General features: G+C 38.7%; 1 protein-coding gene across 4 annotated transcripts in view; it reads right to left on the bottom strand.

The window, feature by feature from the left end:
- Positions 1-19,105, bottom strand: part of EEA1 (early endosome antigen 1) — a 67,709-nt gene that overhangs the window by 30,204 nt on the left and 18,400 nt on the right. For 3 of the 4 annotated variants that reach the window (XR_011730121.1, XM_071765276.1, XM_071765285.1), the window contains 8 exons: positions 15,761-15,888; positions 11,778-11,832; positions 11,579-11,644; positions 10,723-10,762; positions 9,831-9,938; positions 9,623-9,744; positions 7,728-7,883; positions 3,320-3,436 (listed from right to left, as the gene is read on the bottom strand). Coding sequence is in view for 3 of the 4 variants with exons in the window: in XM_071765276.1 (XP_071621377.1) it covers positions 3,320-3,436; positions 7,728-7,883; positions 9,623-9,744; positions 9,831-9,938; positions 10,723-10,762; positions 11,579-11,644; positions 11,778-11,832; positions 15,761-15,888 (792 nt within the window). In the remaining variant the exon portion in view is untranslated. Of the gene's footprint in view, positions 1-3,319; positions 3,437-7,727; positions 7,884-9,622; positions 9,745-9,830; positions 9,939-10,722; positions 10,763-11,505; positions 11,645-11,777; positions 11,833-15,760; positions 15,889-19,105 lie in introns of those variants that run through there. The other variant, XM_071765296.1, reaches the window with a different exon arrangement.

Raw genomic sequence — 19,105 nt, 5'->3', positions numbered from 1 at the left:
CAGAAAGCTTAGGTTTTTCCCCGAGCTTAGCTGAGGCACTAACTAGTATTCCAGAGATCTCCAAAGAGGGCAAAGAAGCCATGAGAAACATTTCAATTTTCCAGTGGCACTTTTTGAAGCACAGAAATAAGTTCCAAGGAGGCCTCAGTCATCATCCAACCCAGGTAACTCATTTCATCTTCTTGAAATGTACCAGCAGGTTATGTTCCATTTATTGCAGCATCTTACTGATACCGATCCCAGTGGAGCATTACTATGCACATCTTTTAAATGCTTGCATTCTGTCTGCAGTTTCAGCAACTACTGTATTCTCTAGTGACTCTTTCAATTAAAATACAGAAATATAAAGAACACTTCCATCGTGTCAGCCTGAAAAAAATGCCAACACTGAGGTCAGTCTTACGAATCAAAACTTCAGACAGTTTTGGAATAACACTGTTCCAATAATAAGACAGATAGTGCTGCAATTCTAGATATGCTTGGCATCTTAAGAGCACATTTCTGCACAGTATCCAGGTATGACACTTATTTTCCCACAGGAAAGAGCTGTAAAATTATTCAAATAAGTCAAGCAGTTTAGGTTTTTACAGATTTTAAGGCTCCCACTGCTTCTGGAAAAATTTCACCCTCAGAATGTATAGTTGCAATCCCCTTCTCATTAGAGAGAAATGGGCAGGCAGGATCATTACCATTCATACTGAACTGTATTCCTAAAATACAGCACCTATTTTCATCATAGCTCAGCAAGTTAGACCTCAGGTATTAATATTATTGCCCCTTCATAACTGGATCCACATATCACATGTAGAACTACTATGACCTACTTTGCCAAGAGTCAGAGCAGAGCACTAACTTCAATGTTCAAGTAAAGCTGAGGTAGGGTAGGGAAGAAAGCAAAATAGTTAACATAGTTCTCAGAAACACTATGTAAAACAAAAAAGAAGCAAAGCCTCTTCGCCATCACCTTAAAAGCTATCTAAAGGACAGCCAAGATCAGCAGGTGTGTAGCTGCTGCCCCACATCCTGCACTCTTCTCTCTTCCTCCTTGGCCTGATGAACAATACAGCAATGAATACCAGCACTCAAAGGCACTGCCCCTGACAGCTGAACACTTTCTGCACTCACAAATGACCACAGAGTGACTGAAGCCCATGAGCAGACCCAAGGTCACAGAGCTGCCAAGCTATGGTCACAGGTTACATCAGTGGATTCTGCAATGTTTCATCCCTGGATGCATGTCCCAGCTGCACCCCAGATATGTAAAAGCAGTATGTGGTCACACATGAGCCACCTCTCTTCCCCAAGCCTTGATTTCCACAGAAAAGAAAGAGGGAATGGCAGTATGTCACAACACTCAACAAAAGCCCTGAGCCTTCAAAACTCGTAAGATACAAATGGGAACACCACGCTGACCCCTTATTTTATAACCAAATAGTGGAAAAATACACATCACGCATGTTAGTAGTGACAGTAGCCAGGCACTAAAGAACAAACCCTGTGGTCACTTGATGGAATTTCAGAATAGTTACACGAGTAGAAGATTAGAAACTAAGCATTTTTCCCTGAAGATAATCCATCACAATTTTCCTAAAAGAAAGCAAACAACAAGCCCCACATGCAATGGGTTTAGAATTACAGCAAGTCTTATACTTCAGGGAATATGCTGGTTTTTCACATACTAGGTCTCTTGGGGCCTTCAAGCTGTTACTAGCCACGGCAAGGCAAGCCAAGCCCCAGAATTACAATGCTTTATAAATGTAGGAAAAGCAATTCCTGCTGGTCTCAGGGAACTGATGTTATCTACTTGTCATCTGCTCTTCCTAGCATAGCTCCAGAAAACACAAGAAAAGCGCTTTGCTTGCTTGAATTTTTACATGAGCTTGAAAAACTCAGCGTCAAAGAACAGAAATATCTTCAGCATTGCAAAGGAATTATAAATGGATGTACATATCAAAATGCAATATAATATATTCTATCCTTCATTAGTGGCTCCTCTTACCTCCCTGACAACTTCTTCACAGATGGTAAACTGTTTGAAGTGGGAGCAATTTGCATTATTTGGGAAGATAGTCTTACCTTTTCTAATTCTAGATCCAAGTCCTCTATGGACAAGATTTCCTTGGCTATCATACTATTTTTATGGATACCATCTTTCAAAAAGCTGTATAAAGAGGTGGCTGTAAACTTCTTTAAATCGCTGAAACAAAAATTGAAAGCAGCTCACTGCCACTTCTTCCTATTCTTCAAGTGGTATTATTCTTCCTATTCTTCAAGTTTGGCATTAACTTGACATAGCAAAGAACTCACTCTTGAAGTCTGGTTACCTTATGCATGAATCTGTTTCACTTCACTTTGTTAATGAAATAATATATTCAGGTAAGGACTCTATACTGCATAGCAATAATTTTGCTAAAAGCCTTTTGTTGGTGTTGCTGGTCTGAAGAGCATGACAATTCTCACTACCTCAGTCCTGCCCCTGATTTAATACGCCAAATATGAGTCATCCTACTAAAAGCAAGTATAATTAATCAATTTTTAATTGCACATACTTATCCTCTTTGCAAATACTGTTTTAATATTAGATAACGCCAAATACACAGTGTTTGGGCCTTGTCTTTTCCTGTTTTCCAAGGCTGAGAAGGTTGCTGATAAATAAACACATGTAATGTGCACAGTTCACATATAGTGTTACATACACACATAGCAAAAAGCAGCATGCATCTTTCTCCTTGTCTTCTTTCTTCTATTTATTAACCCACAACACATGCTTTCTCAATGCAAATATAAAATGCAGCAAGTTCAAAGGGTTTTGATAAAAGCTCTCAAGTAATATTTATAAGCTGAGAAGGTCCTGGAGTTTATTTCCATTTTCTACCATTTATGACTTATCAACAGCCAGAAAATATCACAGAAGTACAATCTAAAAGCAAAGAACCTGGAAAAGCAATGAAGAGAGCATAAAATGTATTCTGAATTATGATTTTTAGCCAAGAACTGTAATAGTTCAAAGGGCAATCTTTTTCTTTTAATGTGTGAGCTGCCAACACTGGTTAATAATAGGGATGCATAAACTACAGCCATTAGATGTCTGCAATAACAACCACCCTCAGGATTCCAGTTGTAACATTCTGATCATTATAATACAGTGTTTCCTTGTACATTGTCATATCCCTGGTGTGAAGCAAAATGGTAAAGGAAATCTCAACTTGTGCAACACCTAGAAGTGTTTTGTTACAGTCTTTAGCACTTCCAAGGCAATGTGTGATATGTTTCCATTTTAATGTGAACAGACAAGCATAAGGAATAACAGCATTCTCACCTGGTTTTTGTGTGCTAGCTCTTGGACTGAGTTTTGAAGTTTCTGTAGTTCCTGAACATACACAGCTACCTCCTGAGGTCCTTTGGCAAGTTCAGCTCTTAACTGGTTAATGGTAGCCTGAACAGACAAATATAAAAATCCACATTTAAAACAAAGCTTTGCAGGCATAACCCAAACAAAAGCAAGATGTCTGGTAAAAAGCATCCTCTATACAAATTAACAGCTTAAGGAAAACATCACCTACAAAGACATCTCAGAGCACCATCAGCTATAGAAGTACCACTGAGCATAATTTCCCAGCTGAGATTCGCTCCTGTCCTATTCCAGAAGAAATACATTTGCCCCACTCCAATAGAAAATGCCAGGTTGAACCCATAACAGATGAAAATCACAAGAGACTATCCATCAGTCATTACCACAGTTCTAGTTCAAGATTAAATCCTCCCAGGTCATTGCAGTTACATGGCCAAAGGTTCTCCCTCCCTGGGAAGGGAATTGTATTGGAAAAAGCACTAGAAATGAGTCTGGCATCTGATGCAAGTCAGTGTGTCACTTCCAGAGACATCAACCCTACAGGTCAGAATAATCAGGGTAACAGTGATAGGATAGCAATACTACCCCATTTTACAGGATTGGTACAAAACAGAATATATCGATGACTGTACAGTATTTAAATACTGTAACAAAAGCAAACAAGAAAAACACTTCAGGAGGGTAACAATGGCTGCCCTAAAGCATGCTGTGCCTGAATGCACTCACTTTGAACAACCTATGTAATAGTGACCTTTATAAAGTTTCCTTTCATATTGTTATAGTAATCACAGATTTCAGCGCAAAGGTATAAAAACTGAACTCAAGAATGAGTTAAAGCATATAGTGAAGTAGCAGACAATAAACATACTATTGACACCCCTCCTACAGAAAAATAGAATCATAGAATAGGCTGGGTTGGAAGGGACCTCAGAGATCATTGAGTCCAGCCCTTGAACAACTACCGCCACAGTCACTAGACCATGGCACTGAGTGCCATATCGAGTCGCTTTTTAAATGTCTCCAGGGACAAAGAGTCCACCACCTCCCCAGGCAGCCCGTTCCAATGTCTGATCACCCTTTCTGTGAAAAAATTCTTTCTAATATCCAATCTGAACTTCCCCCGACACAATTTAAGACCATGCCCTCTTGTCTTGCTGAGAGTTGCCTGGGAAAAGAGACCAACCCCCCCCGGCTCCATCCTCCTTTCAGGGAGTTGTAGAGAGCAATGAGGTCTCCCCTGAGCCTCCTCTTCTCCAGGCTGAACAGCCCCAGCTCCCTCAGCCTCTCCTCATAGGATCTGTGTTCGAGTCCCTTCACCAGCCTGGTTGCCCTCCTTTGGACCTGTTCGAGGACCTCAATATCCTTCTTGAACTGAGGGGCCCAGAACTGGACACAGTACTCAAGGTGTGGCCTTACCAGGGCTGAGTACAGGGGCAGAATCACCTCCTTGGACCTGCTGGTGACGCTGTTTCTGATACAGGCCAGGATGCCATTGGCCTTCTTGGCCACCTGGGCACACTGCTGGCTCATGTTCAGACCAAAGAGGACATGTGAACACCTTATGTGCTTTACAAGGCTGTTTCATTACAGCCTTTTTTTCAGAAAAAGAAAAGTAGAAGAGCTGGGTTTTTTTAAGAAAAGTAGAAGAGTTTTCACTATGCAATGACTTTAAGTAAATTTTTTGCTGTGGTTTTTTTTTTTGTCTGTTTGTCTAAATTGTCACTTCGTATCAACAGAAGAGCTTTTATTTCAAATATGTCCTGGGCTATTGTTGCCATGTGTTAGAATTAAGTAGAGAAGGAAGCAACCGTTCTGAGAAGAACCAGAGCACCAATGCTTACCATGTTCTGCCATGCAGCCACTTGTTCTTCTCTGGTTCAGCCTACATACTGATGATACTACAGACATCTGATATTATTATAATTGCTGCAATGTAGTTTAGAATCTTTCCATACATCTAAGACTTCTTATATCAACACATAGTAACATGCAGCCTTCTCCTTCATCTGCTAGACTTCCAGGAGGACTGAAAAAACCTTCAACTTGTGTCTTTTTTCCTTTCAAAGGCTGCACTTTAGAGCTATGTTTTAAAATGGGTAGTTGAGTCAAAACTTAAACATACCTCATTTGAGGGAACTGTGAGAACGCTTTAAGGTAATTTTTGTTACACCCATGTCACCATGTCATTTTATCTTCACATGAAAACTAAATATCTCAAACCACAAAAGACTACAGATACAATACTTTGAAATGAAATTTAAATTCTGCAGCATAACCACATTATATACAACTCCAATTGCGATAGTGCTTTTTTCTCATCTGATGAAGATCTTAGCATATATAACTTTAACTTGAAAATAATGGTAGATTCATGTTTAGTACAATACTGAACCCTTGTACAATTCTTGGAGCTCAATATATCTTTTGGGGGGTGAAGAAATGCAGGAAAGCAAGTCCTAAGGAGTTAAGAGTAATGCTGGGCAGTGTTTGTTTGAAGTTCTGCAGTACAATTGAAGAAACAGAAGTTAAAACTGCAGTTCTGAAATCTAGGGCAGAATAACAAGATGTCAGGAATCCCTCACATCCACAAACCTTAACAGGACAGAGGATATTAGCAGAGGATATCCCTATAGAAACTCTAGGCATTCCCTCGTGAAAGCTGGGGAAATCTGAAAGGACCCCACTTCACTAGGTACCACAGCCTCACATTGACAAGTTTGGCTGCTCTTGTTGCAGTGGTGGGGGACAACAAAAAAGAGAGGGCAAAATTAAAAGGTCTCAAAAGCAGCAGTCTGCAGTGAAGATTGTTACACTGTCAAGCCATTCATCAGTAAAACTGTACCACCAATCCACCAGTGCAATGCAACCACACCCAGCAGGAGAATTTTTTGGAGGTATGGATTTTCCAGCTACTCAGTAAAATACAGATTAGACAAAAGGCTGTCTGGTGACACTGTATTTTTATTAGGATTTATTGTCACTATCTGTGTCATAGATCTCCCTCACCGTCATGGTAACCAACATCAAAAAGGCTAAAGCCCCAGTGGATCAGTTGGATCCACAATGGAAATAGTTCAAGGAGTAAGGTTCCTTCCTTAAGATCCAAGTCAGAGCTGTTGAATCCCTTTTTCTCCATCTTGCATGGAAGTGAAAGTATTCACTGGTGGAAAAGCACAGGAACTAAACCCAACAAATTATAGTATTTACTGTGGGAGAGGCAGGTTTGCTTTCTTAAACATGGAGTTATCATCAATTCTATATGCAATAACAAAAAAAAAGTGCTAATGTGTAAACATCTCCCATCAGAAATTTTTATTTTTTTTCTACTCAGTCAAAGCAGAGGCAAGCTTTCACAAAATACTTTTAAAGAAACCTGCATATTCTGCAACTCAAGTAAACAGTAAAGTCCCCTTTAAATGGCATGAATTAAAAATTCAAAAACAAGCAAATATGGAGAAAAAAAACATGAATCGTCACCCCCCCCAAAAGAAAAAAAAAAAAACGAAACAACATAGGAACAATATTTTATTTTCTACTTTAGACTGCAGCAACAAAGAGAGGAAAAATTAGGTGGTATTGCCTGGAAACAGATTACAGGTGACATCCTGACATCTTGACCTTAAGAGGTGGTGAGGCCTGGCAGTCACTCACTCTCTGCTCTAGTAGTTAACAGGCAACACTTGGAGGTCATTATTCAGCAGAGATGGGGGCAGGGGGAGTTATGAGGGTATGAGTGCAGAACAGATTGGTACCTTACACACAAAATATTTCTACAATAAATAACAGGTGTGAAAGGAATTTCCATTTGCCAGTAAAATTACTAAAACCAAACCAAAATAAAAAGTTAAGAATATCCATTTTGTTTTTTAAATCTTGGGTAATTTTGAGAATTCTTTATGTCCTATAAGAATAGGCAAATTATTATCTACTTTCCTTTAATAATTTCTTTTTATGCTTATTTTAACACTCTAGTATCCATTTTCAGACACATAAACTCCAATATTAACCAAAACCATCATTTTTACGTGTATGTAACTCAATAAAGAACACAGTTCTTTGAATCACACTGTACTGTTCTATTTCTCTCTCCCAACAAAAAGAGCACAGCTCTGCTAGGAAGTTTTCCCCTCTGCTAATGGGCTCTTGTAGTAACTTTTTATGCCAAGGAAAGGTTTTGTTACAAAAAGATGAGAGCTGTTGGAGGGCAGATATTGACAGAATTAGGCAATGACTGTAATGAAGAGACATGGCTGTAAGACAGTTCAGAACATTCTGTTAATAAAGAGGCTTTTTCATTATGAAGAATTAGTATTTTCCATTGTCAGATGAAAATCATGGCAAAGCTAACATACACATCTTTAGATAGGACTATTACCTCTGAGTTAGCCTGCTCTGCCTGCAAGTGCTTGCATTCATCTTTCAGCTTTTCAGATTCTCTCTCACGTTCCAGAGTCATTTTGTCCATCAGTGTCTGAACTTGGACCAGCTCCTTTTTCAGGACAGCCACATCTTCCACACCAGGCCTTTGCAGCTGAAAAGTAGAAGAGTAGCAATGAGCAACAAACTATTGGTAGACAAGCTTCCACTGTCAATGAAAATTCTCGAAATCTGACTAATAATAAATTTTTGGGCAAGGTGACAAATACGGTATTACAGCTGTGTGTGTCAGTGTAGAATGCAAACAAAACAAAACAAACAAAAAAAAAAAGAAACAAAAAAGCCCAAACTCCCCCAAAATACAAAAAAACCCACATCCAGAAAAGCCAAACCCACAGAAAAGTACACATCATTCCCAAAGAAACAGGATTTAATGGCTCGTTATCAATTCTTGCCTACTAAACCTTGAATTTGTTGATTGATTGCAACCAAATCTGACAAATGGGATAAGGTCTCCAAGATTAAATTCCTGTAATTTTTTAAGTAGGTAGATGGCTAGGTGCAGGATGGAGATCTTCCCTGTGAGAAAACACTGAAGTGACAGGGATTCCATGCAGGACATTTATCTGAACTCACAGTCCCCTAAGATGTAAGCTGTACTGACTCTACTACTCTATAGAAGGGATATATATGTTATATATATATATATGTATACACTATATTGCTGCAATACTCACAAGCCCCTCTCACAACTGAGAGACATAACAGTCCAATATTACACAGACTTTTGTAATGACACTGTCTATGACCTCAAGAACTGTTTCAGAAAACCACAAGAACAGACAAGAAAATCAGCTGAAGGAAAAGTCTTCAGAGTAATGTCAGACATGTCCTGTACCAGACCCACAGGTGAAATCTGTTGGTAATAACATCTAAAACACCACACTCTCCCTCAAAGTGAAAAGCTATGGAAGGCACAGGCAACACTGGGCACAGAAAAAAAGTAGAGAAAAGAAAGTGCTGGCATCTAGAAGAGAAAAGGTAGAGGATAAAGGGTAAGAATGGAGAAGGAGAATGAAGGACAAGAAACAACTGAACAGACAGAGAGGAACTGACAGGTCCAGTGGCTGGGCATGGCCAAGAGGGACTCACGAGCCCCTCAGGGCAGTGGACTACAGGGAGGAAGAGGGATAAATGAGCCCTACTTTTCTCCAGTCTAAGCAGTGGTTGAGTGGAGGAATGAAGACAAAAGAGAAGCTAGGAAGTCCCCTCCACTACTGCTTTGGAAGCAGCATGACAGCTTAAGTCACTGTGATTGCTCCCTGGAGCCAGGGCTGTATATGACAGTCACCAGGAGCCAAAATCCTGGAAAACACACACACTGGTATTATAAGCTAAGAGCAAGAGGGATGACACTAACATAGGGATGGTGATGACAGCTGCCAGCCTTTCAGCCACCACATTACAGAACACCTCTCTGAGCACTTCTTATGTACACAGCTGTCCAGGGACAGCCAGGGCATAACTCCTCATGGAAAAAGGGTGATCTAAAGACAGCTGTGGAAGTCAGCAATGGCACACTTGAAATACAGACCTGCAATGCACATCTATAAGTGTAATCCCCTTCAAAGCTGGTGAAAGGCAGAGCATCAAACAAGCAGAGTATAATATAATGTAAGGCAAATTTTAATATACAAGCCAGAAACTACTCATATTTCCTCATATTGGAAAATACACTGAAAATGTAGGTCAGTGAAAGTAATCAGAATCAATGCTGTTCTGCAGTTTTCCAGACAACACGCACACCTCCTTGTTAAAACTGCATTTGCAGTCACTGAAGTACATCCCCCCTTAGCTTGAAAATAACAAAAAACATTAGTGTAAAGTGAATACCAGCTCTGTCTTTAAGTCTTCCACTGTACTTCTCTCCTTCTGCAGTTCTTGAGTCAGGTTTTTCATTTTCTGTTCTGCACCTTCCCGAAGGCTGATTTCTTCATCATACTTAGATTTAAGATCTAGTAAGAAGGAAGTTGAATAAATAACCACTTCCACAAGTTCCACAAGTAGAGAACAGAATCACACCTTACGTTAATAAACTTACCCACAATTTCAGTGGACAGCTGTGCTGCTTTTTGCTCAAATAAGTCTTTCATTTGCTTAATGTTAAAATTTTCTACTTGGATCTCTTCTAGTTGCCGTTCTAAGGATTCTATTTCCATAAAAAGAACAGCATTATTTTCTGGAAGTACTAGCATAATACAGTTATTCATGCCCACAATGAACCACAGCAGGTAAATGAGTGATGTAAGTTCACTTAACATCCAATAAGCTTGGCAAAGTGAACAACATTACTGAAGTTTAATATCTAGAAGGATGTTGCTGGAACCTGTCACTAGTTGAATACTCTGCAGGATTAAGTACATATTGGTTTTCACAAGTCACACATAGATCTTCAAATCACTGCAACATGCTGCTGAATTCCAGCCCCTGAGCTGTGATTAAAAGCTCTTTAATCATAAGCAGTCAGACATTTTATGCACACATACGGAAAATTTTATTCCACAAGTGCCTCATGGACAAAAACACAGAGCTAAAATTACTGGTCTGCAAAAAAAATCCCCAAAGTTATAACAAAAATTATTAAATAAAAAAATACTAATTGTTTTCTTTGCTAGTAATGAGTGCAGGAAAAATTATTTAAACCAGCACTTACAAATGCTATAGTTTATATATCAACAAACTGTCTCCCTTGTAGAAATTACAAAAAACAAGCCTCTGGAACATTTCCCCAGACTATAGCTATCAAGAGCTACCTATCTATCTTAAGCGCTTACAGTGAACAGTTTTTTCAGTAATTGTACAATGCCAGGTTTATAGTTCTTTAGCTTACCAAAATTAAATCTTTTTCACAAACCTAAAAGCTATACTACAAAAAAAAAAATCTCAGAAATTCAAGAACTGTGCAGAAATTAAGAGAGTAAAATGTTAGCCACCTGTAGATGTAGCCGTTGTCAATCCATCGGACTTAGAATCCTTAAGAAACAGAATAAATGCAGCATTAGACAGTAGGAATAAAAACTACTACTTCCAAAGTTCAACTCATTTTTGGAAAAGACAGGGAAATCATTAATTTTGTGCTCAAATACTGAACAGCAGTATCAAAATATCTGGTTTCACATAGTTATATCTGGAAGACTGCAGAAGCCCAAGATGCTTTTCCATTTGCTGTATCACTAAACCTTGACACTTGCAGATATACAAGACTCAAGTAACAATCCCCCCCCGCCCTCTTTCCTCAGTATTGAAATCTGCCCCAAACCAGAGGCTCCAGACATTATTAAATGCATTCTGAGAAGGCATTCTCTCAGAAGGCAATTTCTGAGGTTTGTAACAAATCAGTACCTATGCAGCTCACAGTAATAGAAGTGAGAGCTTCTTAAGGTACAACACAATGTGCCTTGCCTTGTTTGTTCAGTTCACCTGGACATCTGCAAAATCACACTGATGTTCTCCTAAAGTTCTTACAAGAAAGACCCCATCGTCCTTTCTCATAGCAAGTGAAACACCACATTCAATTTATTTTCTTTAATAAACTGAGTTCTGAATAAGCCAGAGAGAAGGAAAAGTCTGAACTGAACTTGCAGTCAGTAGTATGGAAGAATTATCTTTGTTCTTCAGGTTTCTATATACAGTTACATTGTGGAGAGACAACTAGCTTTGTTTTCAAGAACATGTCAATATTCAAATTATGGAACTAACTAAATCAGGCCACGTGCCTTACAAAAAAGGTATTAATCTTCAATGTCAATGCTGATGATAAACCTGCTTCAAGTATTTTAAAGCAATTACTTGCTGCCGCTGCCCCTGCAATTTCTCTAGTTCTTTCTTCAACTCTTCTGAATACCACCTCTCCTCCTGCGGGGGGTGACAAACAAAGAAAAGGAGATGGGAAAGAGAGAACTGTAAATTTGTTTGCAGTATAGATAGTGGAACAGTGCAATTTGAAACAAAAAAAAAAAACCAAGTGCAAGTAAAATACATTCCCAACCTTTAGCGAAGCTTGCAAGTCTTGAACTTCTTGTCGGAGTAGTGATACTTCATCTCTGAATAAATATATCCACAGAGTGAAGAAAATGAATATGAGGTGGTTATTTTGTCAATTGCATACAGGTTATAACATGTATCAAATAACCGGAGTGATAGCCATGTACTAAGTAAATATAACTTACATAACTATAAATAGTTATTTTTAGATTTTTTGAAACTTGCAACCAACCACATTAATAGATACTTACTAGTTCACTTTGCACATGACTTGAAAAATGCTGAACATGTTAACAGGATAAGGAAAGAAATAGATATGCAAAAAGTCTTACGATAATTTAAATCTAAATTGGTTCATCAGCTCAACCATATGAGCTCAGAATGGCAAAGCTGTGCATAGACAGTTTTTCCATGCCTTTTTATAAAAAGGCCAGGTCTGTTCTCCTTCATTTCCCATATCATGTAAAGGAATACTAATAAGAGACAGCATGCTACCTTATTCCTTTTGAAATATGCAGTTACATCTTTTTCCATCCACAAAGCAATTTGGCATGCCCCACAGAGACACTTACTTAATGGACTGAACGTTTAAATCCCTGGTATTTTGAATTCTCAAATCTTGTGCTCAAGCCTCAAGCCGTACAAAAACACAAGATCCAAGGCTCCAACTGTTATAAATTGATTTAGATAGCACCTATACAAATCGCTTGGCTTCTTCCAGAACTGCACAACTAAACATACAAATTGCATTACTGAGACACAGCCACTCCAAATCTCAAACACACAGGTTATTAAAACAATGCAAACTTAACACTTTCTTGTTGTTAGTACAGTGGCAACACTGAGAAGTAGACAGAATATGTGTGGGTGCCAACAAATTCTCTGTTCTATACCAAACAATTTTACTGCTGCTGTCTCATACTTAAGGAAAAGAAAAACAAAACAAACAAAAACCAAACAAAACCACAAAACAAAACAAAACACAAAACATTTCTTGGCTAAACTGGGAAGGAATAATTTCAGCCTACATTATAATGCCAACATCAGGTCAGGGTCATCAAGAAGCAAGTGAAACACTTGCTTTGTGTGTGCTTTGATGTGAACCAGTAAAGCAAGAAGTCTGAGGTGGATCAATTTTAATGACAAAATAAACACGAAACATGGTGAGGCCTTTTTTTCAGAGGAAGATTTTCTGCCACTTATACATCATCATGCCTGTGTGAGACACACATTGCAGGTTCACAAATACAAATTTTACTGAATCAGGAGTAGCTGTGGCCCAAAATCCATACATCGGTAGTGGATGGAGAAGAAAAAGCTGCTTTGTCCCCAGTTTAACAAAGAAAAAGTAAATCAACAATAAGTAAAATTGACACCTAAGATTATAAATGAAATCTCAGGGAGGTGAAACAGTTAACTATATTGAACTTGAAGGCCTGAACACACAGCAGATCAGGGATACTAAATAATTTACGATGCTCTGGTCTTTCCAGCAGATAAAAGGTTTTGAGCTGTATAAAAATAGGTTTTAGTAGAGGGAAAGGAAGAGGGGAAGAGAAAGGAAAGAGAGAGAATTTATAACATAAGGACTCTTCTAGAATAGTTGCCTCAATATCCCCAGCACATTTTTGCTTTACAGCTTTAAGATGAAACCTAAATTCAGCTTAACTCACCAGTGGAAAATGAATGGGGAAAAAATACGTAAGGGATCACTGTAGACCCTCTAATTTTGGTTTTCTTACTGTCATCCAAATCCTCACCTCTCTGGCAGGGCTGTTAAAATCCACAGAATAATTGAATAACTTGGGTTGTAAGGGACCCCTAAAGATCACCCAGTCCAACCCCCTCAATCTCAGCACATCTGAACTTCACCACCCTTACAACCTTTTCCTGCTGCTCCACTTCATTCCCTAGCTGCAATGCCAGTGCCTTTATCCTAGCACTGACAACCAGTGGTCTAGCTGAACTGCAGTAGGGAGAATTTTGTGATTTACTCTTGACAATTAATTACAGTAGTTTACTGGAGACATGGGGGGAAGAGAACACAAATGTAATTCATAGTACCTGGATTTCTCTATTGACTAACTAAGAAACTTCATTTCCCAATCTTGGTCCTATGAATTACAGGTAAACTTCACTCCTTGACCACTAAGAGAGTTGCTCCCTGCAGCAGGCTGCAATATTTCTTTAACGCAGTATTCCAAGTCTTGGAAAAAAATATTTATGTTGAATGTGTTTTCTCAAGCAAGCATGCAACTGAGAGACATTAAATAATGCCACTCTAGTAGGAGGAAATAGCTCATGTGTTACACAACTGTCACCAGACTCCCTTCACTCCATCCAAACTCCCTAACCTTGTCCACTTTTTTAATTTTGTGAGAGAAAACAAAGCCACTTGTCCTCAAACTGTCAGGAGCCTGGAAATAAATAAATAAACTTCACCAGCCAACATCTGGCTAACATTGGAAACTTGCAGGCATAAAAATAAATCTTTCATAATGTATATAAACAAAACAGTTATGACCAATGATTCTGCCATGTGAATATTATTATTCTACCAAAAGTATAATTTCAACTCTAAGTCATACTATTTCAAAGAGGCTTAAATCCAACAGAGAAGAGATACACATTCTTGAATAAACGTGCACATGGGAAATCAAATATAACTCCACTTGTACTCTACTTTCTCCTATATATAGCCATAATTTTTATCTTTTTTTGTTGCAGCAGCTGAAGAGAAGGCAGCTAGCCACAAGGAAAGGCCCATTTGGGCATGAAGACATTGAAGACATGACCTCTGCTAATGCTGGCTGTTACTGGCTTGCCAGCTCTGCACAAGCCAGGGAGATACAAATCTTCATTCAGGAAACTGAAATATGTCACCTGACACACTCTTTTTTTTTTTTTTTTTTCTTTTTTCTTACCTGACACACAGAACCACCCACTCTTGAGTTTGTTACATAAATAAGTGTATTTCTTTCTATGTAATTATTTGTCATTTGGGGTCACATTTCTACTAGAAATGATTCTATTTGAATCATTTACTTCCCAGCATCAGTAGAAACCAGCTCTGTTAGCAGGCTGACCACCCATGGGGTAGTGCCATGTGTTTATCTGTGTCCTGAGGAAGGTCACAGGCAGATGCTCCTTCTGGCACTGTTGTGTACAAACCAAGGGAGTTTGGGGGAGTTTTGCCATTTACAACAGTCTGAAACACTGAGCAGAACTAGAACTAGCAGGAAGCAAAAGGAAACCTAGCTAAATTTTATTCCTAAGAAAAAGCTCCCTGAACCACAGTGGACTACTCAGTTTAATGCTAGAGAAAGTTTTGCATTACCAATTTCTGCTACCTACCACTGGTCTCAAAAATAAAACAACCACATACATTTCCTAACAATACATTTAACGATACAGTTTTGACCAAACAGTTAAATAAAGTAAATTAGAGAAAATTTCGCAAGATCAACATAGAATTTCTGGAACACAGAAATGAGTTAATGACAGACAGAAACTTCTCAGACTTGCAGAGTTAGGTGACATGGCAACCTATTTAGGCATTCACAGGTGTTACAATTACCCAGTAAGTACCCCAGCCACCCAGACTAAAATCAGATCTCTTCTTTATCCTCAGAGTTGTCCTCCCTCACCTTCAAAAGATGACATTTCAGCTTTATGCCAAAAATCATGAGGAACCTATATCTTTTCTGTCACACTCCTAATATCATTCCAGTCTGTAATATTGCATTTACTGCTGCATGAGAAAGGGATGTTTTAATTAAGAATACATATATGTGTATCCGATTTTCATTTATTGTCAGATCAATATCAGCCAATGTAAGCTGCTTTTCAGCTGTAGTTGGAAATGGGGCAGAAACATTTAAATATCTGACTACATAATTAAGTGTTAAAATTAATATAGTCTTCACTGTAATTAGAATCAACTCAACATTAACACAAAAGCACATGCACAAATGAGGACTGCTGCACCTTTCTGGTGACAGATGACCTTCCCCTCCATGTGTTGAATCAATGCCGGAATTATGAACTGCTTCATAGTGCTTGAACAGCTCCTCAGCTGATCCATGGGACTTCATGCACAGAGGACAAATAAAGCCCTGTTACAAAACAGAAAAAAGAAAAGAAAAAAAAAAAAAAAAGAGGTGAGAAGTAATTTTTTTCTCTTATTTTTACACAGAATTCAAAAGGTAGCAGAAATAATTGTTAAAATCCATACTAATTATTTCATGCTCTGATAACAGTTTTGGCAATGAAAAAGGTAAAAAAATGCCTACAAGTCGTATGTCATTATTCCAATGTTTCAGGTGTTTTTCCATTATATACTAGCAATAAAACTTTTATCTAGAAAATAAGAAGTCATTTCAGAAGGACGGCTCTGCAATTTCTATCCCCCAAAGCAAAGAATTTTCCATACAACTTTTCATAAAATCAGATTCTTATTTCAAAGAGGAGATGGGGTCTAGAGTTTGATCTTAAGGAGATACAAAAAAACACTCTAAAGCACAGCTTTTCATACACCTACTGCTACCACATTCATGCTACTGATTTAATACAAGCCTGGTGATTAAAAACCACTTTCTACCTTGCATACAATTAATTAGTAAATTCAATTCAGATAAATACTACCTTACAAAAACCATATCTTTGCAGTCTAAAGAAATAAAAATCATCCATTTTCATTCCAGCATATTTATTGCAAGCTTACCAGAGTGAAAATTCATCAGCACAGTGCCCTTGCTCTTTCCATTAGCCCAAAGAGAAATGAAAGTATTATGTACCTCTCAACATTTGTGAAGTGTCCAAACTGCCATTTATCAGAAGTACCATCATTTCATCTAGCAACCTATTACATCGGCTTTTAAAGTCTGGATGATATATTTGTTTTCTACTCATTTGCTTATCCTGCCTACTCCCAGTTCAATTCCCATTTCTGCTACAGCCCATAGTGGTGGCCAGACACAGTGAGAGGAAACAATTCAGTCTCAGGCTGGGGACTCCCTGTAATTCCAGGCAGTGCAAAGAGAATCTCATGCAAGTGAGAAGACCCTCTGTTTCTTAAATTAATTTAAATTACTCTTTTGCATGTTTATATGTTACCCCTAAGTCCCTTCTGCCTGTACAAGTTGTAGCACACTCCAACACAAAGTTGCAAAGTTGTGGAGTTGCAAAGGCTCTGCAGTATCCAAGATGAGAGAACTCCAGCAGGATTATCCCACTTCATGTAACGTATGCTCATGTGCAATTTCTGAAGGCCATATGAAGAGACAATACTCCTCTAAACTTCGCCTTTGAATGTTATGAGGCAAGCCACAAAACTTAAATATTAGCACAAAATAAATATACTGAATGTGCATGTTGATAACCACAACAACACTCATAATTTTCTAACTTGACATTCATATTTTGTTTCATTAGTCACTCAGAATTCAACAACCAAACACTTATATGGATTTAACCCAGGAGAACCATCTCATTCAGCTACTCAAGCACAGCCAGAGCTCCAGAGCACTGAACAGGAAAGAGTAACTGCTATTAGTTTTTCAGAGTTTCAGAAATAAGTAACTAAACACGTTTGCTTGTCAAATTTACCACGCATCATACTGAAGACTATTTGTGGCACAACTAGATCAAACAAAATAGTATACTCTTTGCTAAGCAGACAACAGGCACTTACCCTTAGCAACCATTTATTTATTCCCCAGTTGATCAGCAGTTTCACTCCAGGATAAACCAAGTTAACTCTTACGGATGTATACATGCCAAAATGGGTACAGAAAATTGATTTACCCTCTAGATTATCAGTAAAGTTTATCTGATATAATGAGGATATAATTATATGATGGCAGTGACCGTAACGCTGAGCAAAAGAGACAAAGGGAAAATCCTAGCAATAGCCATGGCAATGAAGTATAGTAGGGGTCAAAAAGCAAGGGATTTTTTTTTTCCTGGTGGATTTAAGCAGTCAGTCTCGTACAGCAACACAGCAAAAGGATTCTTTGGGGATGAAACGCTACAAAGTGGTTCTGTTTAGTTTTGTTTCCCAGTGATGAGAAGTTCTGCTCTGCACAGAAGACACCAAATGTTCCTTCTGGCATCAGCAAGAGCATCTGGAAAGAACGAGTGTAGAAAATTGCTCTGGCCTCTCTCTCTTTTTGCCTTTTATTTCTTTCCATTTAGAGTCTGTTTATTCCCTAAAATGTCTGTTTATTTGCTTGGTTTTCTATGGTTTGTTTTTTTTTTTTTTTTTGTGGTTGGGTTTTATTCTGTGGAAATAGGAGTCCTGGTGAAGGGGAAAGAATAGATTTTATGTGAAATTAGCCCAAGGGGACTGCAATCAATCATGTCTGAATTACAAGGCAAAGCCAACCTAAGATTTCCCAGGCAGATCTGAAGGCAGTGGCTGCAAGGATGGGAAGCCAGAGGCAGAGCAGAGCTGCCAAGCTAAGGAACGTGCTGCAGCTGAAAGCCCACAGTGTGGATGGGAGCCCTGAAGAAACAGGCGTGCTGTCACCAGCTGAGGGGGGGAAGCATGGACAAAGCCTCTTCAAGGTAGAAACTCCCTTCCTCTCACATATGCAAGGGTAAAAAAGTGCATCACCCACCAGCCCCAGGATCTCCACCACAGCCATGCCCATGGCTGGCCTCACTTTTGGGGGACCTAACACTGCTGGAGTCAGCACAGGGTTTCAGCTCTCACATGCACCCTTACTCTTAACAGAGTTTCCTAGAATGCACAAGCTATAACAGAGTAAGATGTCACCCTTCTGTAATGGGGCATCCTCTCTCAGCATCACCTTGAGAAGAATTTTGAAAACATGCCAAAGTGTGTTTTGCTAATCTAAAGACAAATGTGTAAGAAGAAAGAAGGGGGACGAAAAAACTGATGGTCCAAGATGCTTGTGTCTCATAAAAATTGTGTTAGTTTGCAGGACTTTATATCAAGTGCAAGATAATCCTGTATCAGGATTGTGCCTGACCTGGATAAAGAGGACATTGTGCAGCTACAACCATGAGGCATACCAGCGACTGCCACAGCTTGGAGGAGCTGAGGTGTGCTTTCCATTCAGCTTGAACTTGGCTCCTGTAACTAACAGAGTCCTTTACAGAAGGATCAAGTATGAGAGCAATGTCCTTGTATTTGAGGCAGTAAGCTACAATAAAAAACACGCAGTTACACTGTTCAAAAAGCTGCACTTGCCAAAAGACACTCTGTAGACTTCATTTTTAAATGCATTTAGGAATTATTTTATATAAAGCACAGCCACAGAGAAGTGAAAGGCATATCATACTCTTTATTTAATAAAACTAAAGACA

The sequence above is a fragment of the Heliangelus exortis genome, chromosome 1 (genome assembly GCF_036169615.1).
Source record: "Heliangelus exortis chromosome 1, bHelExo1.hap1, whole genome shotgun sequence".
Classification (NCBI taxonomy): Eukaryota; Metazoa; Chordata; class Aves; order Apodiformes; family Trochilidae; genus Heliangelus; species Heliangelus exortis.
This window is presented reverse-complemented; position numbering and strand designations above follow the sequence as displayed.